General features: G+C 36.9%; 1 protein-coding gene across 2 annotated transcripts in view; it reads right to left on the bottom strand.

Moving 5' to 3' along the window:
* STAG1 (stromal antigen 1) overlaps positions 1 to 9,185 on the bottom strand; it is a 137,435-nt gene that overhangs the window by 46,684 nt on the left and 81,566 nt on the right. For both annotated transcript variants that reach the window (XM_010012156.1, XM_010012157.1), the window contains exons 11-13: positions 4,360 to 4,439; positions 2,083 to 2,190; positions 1,198 to 1,206 (exon numbers count right to left, since the gene is read on the bottom strand). In XM_010012156.1, the coding sequence (XP_010010458.1) occupies positions 1,198 to 1,206; positions 2,083 to 2,190; positions 4,360 to 4,439 (197 nt within the window). The remainder of the gene's footprint in view (positions 1 to 1,197; positions 1,207 to 2,082; positions 2,191 to 4,359; positions 4,440 to 9,185) is intronic.

Raw genomic sequence — 9,185 nt, 5'->3', positions numbered from 1 at the left:
TGTCAAGGGAAAGAGGACATGACCTCCACCTGTCTGAAGAGATGAATTTATCTTCAAGAGTCTTCAAGTCCACAGGGCTGGAAGAATTTCACACAGGAAAAAGCTCTCCAAAACATATTTATATTGAAGGATTCTGCACAGTTTTATATATTTGCATAATTTTTATAGTCCTGCATTTTTTACTTACCCAGTTTACAATGATGTTAGCATTTATTCCACTAATGCCTTAAGAACAAAAGTTGTATCTTTACTGTGGTCACACTTACTCAGATATGGTATAAACAAACTTGACATCCCATTGAACAACCAACCTCAGGTACAGGTAGCAGCATAAAGGATAAAGCAAGCTACTAGTTAACTACGTGGGGGTTTATTCCTGCATTGAGTTCCTTGATGCATGGCTAATTCCAAACTACTCTCCATGCTCAAATTTGCTAGCTTAATGAGATCTCAGATGTGCCTAAATTACAGTTGCTGCAATGACTGTTTTGAGAAGTTTGAAAACTGTTTCCTGCTTTCACAGTGAAACCAGTCACAAAGCAATTTCACTACTATAATTCACTGAAGAGTAGGATGAGTTACACAAACCTATTTTAGTTGAAGATATCACCTCTTCCTCCCGCTTATCTCAATAGGTAAGAAATGAGCACCTCTGCGATTGCTGAATTATCTTAAAACATGCACCTCAGGGTTGAGTTAGTGATCCTCTGTATTATTTGCTTTCCTTTGCTAACTACAGAGAGAAACTATAATGACTAGTTTACATGTAGAAAGACATATTTAAACATATAAAATTAGGTGAGATAAATCCCACCGCAAACACATCAAGGAGATTCTAACTTATTTAAATGGACCACCAGCTCTTACGTCTTAGCAAAAAACAAGAGAAAAATGAGTGTTAGGAATGGGACAATCTTCCCTCAATGCTGTTTACTTTGAGAGACACTTGTAGTAACACAGAATAGTCCCTCGCTGTAAAGAAAAGTTAGGATGAAGTCTTTACACTAAGTGCTCTAAGGTGCAGATATGTCTTCATTTACCTTCCGAGGCATTTTTCAAAATTATTTTGTCACATGCTGATTAACAGAGGAGTTTCAGTGTACGCTTTTAAAAAGAACCTAACCCTTTCCTCTAACTTGTAAAATGTTATGTAGGACACCAAGTGTTAGTGAATTTTGTAAATTACCTCCTTGAAACAGATAAAGCCTGATCACAAAGATGGAATTCCAGAAATCCATAAATGAAAGCTTACAATTATAATGTGGACTTCTAAATCACTAATAAACCACAGAAAATTAGAACAATGACAAAGGAAAATTAACGCTTTTATATCATTTTTTTATATTATGTATCTTGGCATGAAAAATTAGATAACCTGGATTCTGATACAAATACTCTATAAATATATTAAAGATCTTCAATGTTACAACCCATGAGGGGAAAAAATAAAATTACTGCTAAAAGAATTTTAAATGGAAACCCTAAACCAAACAGTTAACTGCTGTGATGTGGCAATATCCTGGTCATAGTTACTGAAGCCGTATGATTCACACTGAAAGGGTAGCTCATGTCTTTTGGCAGAGTGGGTACATTAAAGATGTAACCACAAGTGTAATATATTTTTAAGGGAAGTCAGTGAGTTTAGCAACAAATTTCTTAATTATTACTATGTAAACCCCTCACAAGTTGACAATTCTGAAATAAGCTGGTTTAAAACTTTGTAAAAAGGATGAGTGCCTATCAAGTAGACATCAGGCATGTGTAAGCCCTATATATATTATCACAATAGTAATTCAGCAAGAGCTGTGGGACTTAAACCAACTTTAGAGGTTTATGCTGTCTTTGTATATTTAACTCTTGAGAAGTTATGAAAAGTTACCTGAATTGTAGAGCAAGAAAAATGTGAATTCAGTTTCTTCAAGTTTTTAGGTCTTGAATTTAAACAAGAGAGTAAGCCTCTGTTTTAAATTAAATTCCCGATTTGCTACATTGGGATATTTCACTCTATTGCTTCTTTTGATCTTACCTCCACTAGGAAGCATTCACAAATCTGATCTTATTCCAGGGCAAATGAGAACTTACTTCTTGTGAAGGAATTCTCCAGCTGCTACGGCAACAGGCCGGTGTGCTGAATACACCAAGTGATAAACATTCTCACAGTCTTCATTCGACAGAGCTTCTTCGCTTCCACTGAAAGAGTCAGAAAGTAACACCTGAACTAAAACAGATGTTTTATTTCAATTCCCTTGCCTCCCATAACTAACTTTGACAGCTGCAAGATTGATTTCCTTCATACAAAATCCTAAATGGTTGAACACTGACTTCAAGACTTCAAGGACCTTTGGTTCAATTTCCAAATACAGATATTTAAAGGGCCTGTAAGCCTGGAAATCTGTCTGATTTCCTCCTCCCAGTTGTAGCAATATATATACAAAACAGTATTATGAAAAAAAAAAAAAGTCATCGCTGCGTACAAATCTTGACCTGCTTAATTACTTACACCATCACACTAACTACAATGCACATACTGCAACATACTAACCATTCATTACCAAGTATTATTAAACTAAAAGGCCTAGAATGTTACATGAGGAAAACGTAATTGCTTGCTTAAACATATTTACTTCTATAGCAATACCTATTTGCTTTCAAAGCTTTTAATTTTTAAAGTATTCAGATCTGGGACTAGGTAAACCTGCTTTCCCTGGAAAACCTGGGAAAATGGCCTAGTCCATTTTCAGGAGTAAAGCCTTTTCACATGACAGCCCATGAGCTCTTGTGTGCTGCGGGGCAGGAGGTGCCTCTCTGCTGGCCTGATGAGTAGGAAGAAATATTCCCAACTCCATCTGCCGAGAGGACCATCAGATAAAACTGTCTCAGCAATGGAAGAAAGAACAGAAATGCTCTGGATATGGGCAGTAGAAAACTAAACCAGATTATGTCATGAAGTTGGGACACAGAACTAGCACTGTGCACCCACCAATCAAATCAACACATAATCACTTTAGGATTGAATCATGATGTACATGTAGAATAACAATAATGCTGATACAATAAATTGTCCATCACTTTTACAGTAGTTATTGAACTGACTAGAAATAGACCTCATTTTCAACATCAAGGAACTGAGTCTGATCATACCTTGCTGTGCTGAATGAAAGATGACAAAAAGTTTATTTTCTAGCATTATTTATTGAGAAGAACAAGCCACCTTTTACCCTTGTCATAGGTAAACAACATAGTTGGGGCTTCTGCAGTTTCTAAGCTCAAGGTAGATTTTGTGTGTGAGTTTTCTGAAACTCAAAAAACTTCCATTTTTCAGCAATATTCTTGAAAAATGCTATGGCACATGGAACAATTACATTCCATCAATGACATCAAAATACCATCACTGTTGCATACAGGAATATTACTTCCCTCCTTGTTTGGTCAGTATTTGTCAGAAACATTTATGTATCAGGACATCATTTGGCTTCACACTGCAAATACTTTTTCATTGGTCATTGCCCATGGTGAGTTTTCATGAGATCTTTTTGGAGTTCCTACCTGACAGAACATTGCCCTGTGCTGTTCTATGTGACCCACATTTTTCTGGTGCTAAATGCATTTAACTATGTTTTCATCATGCATCTCTCATCAAAGAGAAAACAAAACGGGAAAAAACCAGCTGCACTAGATAATTTTGGACCTAAAATCTTGCTGTGTTCCTGAACATCGCTATTAATGCAGGGAATAGATGTGTTCTGCATCTCCTTTGTGATCATATTTATTATGTTTGCTTCCAAAATGTAACAGCAGGTACAAGATTTCCTTTCTTCTGAATATTACAAGCCTAATATCTGTAAAACAGTGTGACCCATAAATAAAAAAGAAAAATCCAGACTTTTTTACTAAGAGGAAAAGCTAGTCTGATCTTTCACCCAAATTCTGCACGTCCAAAAACGTTCTTCAAAGTGAAGCCACTGGGTATAAAGTAAAATGCAGAAATTCTACACATCTGTTCATAAAACAGAGGCTAAATAATATGGCCAGGAAGCTAAAATATTTCATCTCATGGGAATACAGCAGGTAAAGTATGAAAATGTATTGATGTACTGAGACTACTAGTGCATCCATTGCACTTCCAATTCAGCCTTCCAATACCTTAAGGGGCCTACAAGAAACCTTTTTACAAGGGCAGGTAGTGACAGGACAGGAGGGAATGGCTTTGACCTGACAGAGGGGATATTTAGATTAGATATTAGGAAGTGTGAAGTAACAGATTCTCTGCTTGTGTAACTTCATTACACAAGCAAAGAAATCAAGTCAATTACATATTACTGCTTTGGATAACTTTCAAAGGTTTTGAAGAATACTCACTGAAGTATTAGCGTGACTAATCGAATGGCTTCCACGGCTACATCATATTCCTTATCAAGTGTCATTGATACAATGCGATCCTGAAAAGGAATATTATTACAGTGACAAACCAGAAACACACATACACCTATCAGATGAATTCCACACATGACAGAAGAAATACTCTTGGCAACAGATATCTTTCAACTAGACACATGAAAGCCCTTTAGTATTACTCAACCATTTCATGTACATCTTAGGAAGCTGTGTGCTATCTGCACAATGAAACAACAGGCAAGTACACAGGAATGAGAATGACTGCTTAACAAACAATCCTTATCCTTGTGTATTTTCCAGGAAACAAGCAAACAGACTTTGGAGTTGAAGCACTGTTCTGGACTGGTCTTATTTAACAGTTCTTTCCTGAAAAAGAACGCACTAGGGCTGGATAATAGCAGAAAAATTGTCCCACTTCCTCCCCCTGGAAACAAATAATTTGAGAGCAACGAATGCTGCACAGATACATACTTGGAAATACTGTGAAGAAAGTCACACCTGCGTATTATCTATCAAGTTGTGGCCTTTATACCTGGCTACAGCTTAAGGTTTGAAGCTGATCTCAAGAAGTATGCTACAGACCTTCCACAGGAAAGTAGAAAATTCCATGGGTTTACTTTGTATTTTCCTACACCTTTTCTAGTGAAGAAAAGCACACCACCTTCCAGTCAAATCTGATGATTTTATAACTTCTACGGACCCTACAGTTATGAAAAGTCTCCTAAGGGTTTCTTTCACCTTAGTTTCAGTTTGCTTACTGTCAAGCAAAAATAGATGCATTTAGTCTATGTTGTCTTTCCTATGTGGGGAGAATTTCTATCCATCCATAAAAATACAATATGTCTTGATGTTATCTGCTTGAGTGATCAAGTTAACAAAAAGAAATTGGACCATCTGAAGATAAAACCCGATTGCTCTGGCTTGACCTACTTCAGGAAGGACTAGGTGCTACATGGCATTTTTGGATGTGAAAAAGTAGTTAGGGACTAAAAAGAAACAGGGGAAGTGTTAGGAAACAACAGTGAAAGTCACCAAGAACAAATTAGGACACAATAAAGGCGTTCACCTCTTTTCTCTAATATTCCGGGCATTTAAAGGCTGAAGGTGACGTTGAAGCAACTGATGGTTATTTCAATATTGAAATTTGGGAAGAGCATGTAAGGAATACATTGTGGCTTTCTCAAGTGTTACCACTCAACAAAACCAAGGCTGTAAAGATACTTGGTGTCACTATGACTGAATGCACCTCTATCAATTGCCATTAAGTTCTTGGGAAATCCTATACATTTAACTTGTTATATCTAGACAGTTTTAGAGACTCTAAGAACTCCATTAAGAGGTTCAAGCAGTGAAATTACTTTCCAAGCAGGAAATTCTGTGTATGGACAAGACAAAAAATGGCTATATATTTTTCCTAAAGTCCTGGCCAAGGAATGACAACTAATAACAACATCAAGAGAAAGAACAGCCAGAGATATTAATATTAAAAGTTTCAGTGGAATTTCATATAGTCCCTCAAAGTGGATCTTCAACTCCAGAATACCATGGGGAGGAAACTAATTGCACATGAAGGAGTAAGCACACAAGTATAAAACACCTCCTACATCTCTGAAAAAAAGTCTAGAAGGGAAGGGATAGTCTCTCCTGCCTACAGAGCAAGAGAGACTCTCTGAATTTGGAGTCCTTTTGGACTTGGAAGTTGACTGACGCTACAGTGTTTTCTTATCTAAAAAGGTTGTTCCCTGCTCTCCATTTTCCCCAGAAACATCAGGCTTAAAACAAACAGTGCGTCAGTTGCTTATTCTCTACCTTGGTACCAACATTTCTGTGTGATGGCACCTGCCAGCCAGGTACCAGGATCCCTGAAAGTGCGACCTGAACACCCAATGCCTCAGGAAAGCGTAGCTTCTGTGCTTTAGTAAGTTACAAGCCCCAGCTGCTCAATCTGCTATGACAAAAATTTCCTGTGCAGCAGTAGAACAGGACACAGGCCTGTATTAAGAACATGAAATATGAATTTTCACTGTCTGTGAAGATCAGTTTGCAATTACATATGAGGCTGTGAACAAGGCTGGCTGAAGAGAGAATCTATCTCCTTCTGCCTCTTAGGAGATGAAAACAGCACTTTCCTGAAAAGGGTCAGGGATGAGGGACAGGAATTAAAACAGCTGCGCCTAAATTTGCTGGTGTCTTGACTTTGGCACTGACTGCAAAAGAGCTAATGTGCATCTTTTCCATATGGCTCCAGTTAATGCTTGCATCAGACAGGACTTCTTGATGGAAAACAAAAGTCTCCTGTTCAATGGACAAAGGTTTGGGGTTTTTTTTTGGACAAAGCTTATTTTCTAGTATATCACCTTCTCCTAGAAACACAAACAAATGCTGGAAAGAACACACATCTTTCCTTTGGAGAAGTGACATCATTAGATCCTTGTCACAGCTATTTGGAAGATGGTGAAATATTAACATCCCAGCACTAGTAATTCTGGATCAAATTAATTTATACTTTTAAACAGCTGGAAGATCTCTAGAGAGATTCCTCTTGACAGTTTGAATGGTTTGAGCTGAACAGCAGCTGAACTGTGCAGCTCCATTAAAGTCTGAGGAGGAAAAATAAATAAGCTGCCATAGAACTAAGAATGACATTTAGCTCAATTATTTTTCAGGGGGTGGTGGTAGAGTTTGTGGTGGCAAGACATTTAAGTAATGTATCACAGATTCAAAAAGCATTAATTTGAAACTTTGCTCCATCCTGATGCCAAAGGCCACATCCCTGTCAGCACAGCTGTAAATCCAAGTGCAGGCATTTGGGAAATGCCAGCTTTTTGTTCTCTTGATGCAGCTGCAAACTGAAACCGATAAATCATTATGTTAAACTTATCTGTGCTCGAGGCTCACAGAGATTCTGAGCTCACTTTTTCTCTAATTTATTTCATGATACAGATTTCTGTAGTAAAAACAGCTTTAAAGGAACAGAAAACAAGGATTCCTACCAGAGCTCCCCTTCATCTTTTTGACAGAAATGAAAATTCTTTGTGCCATTCTAAACCACGCAGCAATGCCCAGGCTAACCTAACTTCTTCCAACAATGAAAATTATCTATACAGTGAAAAAAAACAGGAAAAAGTATTTAAAGGTTGTATGTTCCTGTGGCTTTTTGAAGTACATTCTCAGTAACTATTTCTCAAAGTGCCTTCAATTGTCTTGAAAGTTTTGCTGGTGGATGGGAGAAGTTCAGATATGAAGCAGCATTTCTGCTAACAAATTACAGGAGGCTAAGAGAGAAGCATCCAGCACATTTTCTAGTAGAGAACAGATATGGAGACCCTGACAGTTTTAATGGCCTATTTCAAAATAAATCCAATTACAGAAAGAACAAATATAAACAAATCTGTAGGTCTGCACAGATGGAACAATAAAAACAGAGTTGGATGGTTCATTTTTCTGGAGAGTTAACTAGTATTTCTAGTTGTCCTGAGCAAATCAGACTTAAGGAGGTATGACAGAGGTAGTTTGAGGTCTGAACATGTTTGCCAGGTACTCTTCTAAGAGAGGAAACTTTGTCTTTACTGCACTAGTCCTAGAAACTAAGTTTGTACCATTAGAAAAAACACAGGCCCTCAAGCAATCTCACAAAATGACATAGTTTCATCTCCTACTTTAAAGTCAACTATACGTAGTCCATCCTTGACAGATATTTATTTAATCTCCCTGAAAAATCTCAAACGAAGAAAATTTATTAAAAAAGAGCCTCATCTATTATACAACTATCACTCTGGACAAAAATCCTTCCTTAATATCTAGAATTTACTGCAGTTCAAGCATTTTTTTCTCCATCTCAAGTGAACGTGGTAAAAGGCTGATCACTGTTATGTTTTTACAAATTGTTTACACGACATGTTTTCTACATTCTCTGCTTTCCTAAATCAAACTGGAGGAGTTAATAGTAACTGCAATGACAGACAAAATCAGTTAAACAGTATAAAAAAATCTATAGTGAGAAGTTTTTAAGTCTTGTGCACAGTATAATCATTTATGAGTATTTAAATCAAACAGAAGCAGTGGCAGTATTTCCACACTCATCTCTCCAAACACCTCACTCATGAAACAAAGCAGTCATGCCACAGTGAGAGTTATAGCCATGTTCTCATCAAGATACTAAGCAAAAAAGTCAGTGTGTTTGTGTGAGTAAAAAAACCCATAAAATATTTCTGCAGTACTTATCTTCTAAACAGGACAATCATGCTCAGGGGTTTGTCTAAAAGACCAATGTAATCTCCTGTTCTGCAGCAAGCAGGTATTTCATTGTGTGTTATTGTATAATATTCTGTATCACTGAATATTGTGATGCAGATCAAAGTATCTCTCTCTCCAAACGCAAGCACATATTCAGCTAAAAAGCTGTCATACAAACAATCTTTTGTACAGGCTGTTACTTTCAGATGTATTTCAGATTGAGTGAAACACCCAGTACACATCCCTAAAATTCAATAAATCTGAAATTAAATACGTACAAGCAGATTGAATGATGGTAATTATAAACTATCAATACTACAAACAGATAAGTAAGCATCCTGGCCAAGCCTGACAAATCTTACAAAATAAACACTGTAAAAATGAATTTGGCTTAATCTCAGCATTTAGTAAGAGTTTTACTACTGCAGTTACAATCCCTGTCACAAACAAATGAGTTTATTTTTGCATTTAATATAAATGACTCAAAGACTGCAAGAGGATGAGATAAATGATGCTTTTGTTTTCTGTACTCCTTCCAAAAATTTTATTTCCTC

The sequence above is a fragment of the Nestor notabilis genome, unplaced genomic scaffold, assembly GCF_000696875.1.
Source record: "Nestor notabilis isolate BGI_N333 unplaced genomic scaffold, ASM69687v1 scaffold14073, whole genome shotgun sequence".
NCBI lineage: Eukaryota > Metazoa > Chordata > Aves > Psittaciformes > Psittacidae > Nestor > Nestor notabilis.
This window is presented reverse-complemented; position numbering and strand designations above follow the sequence as displayed.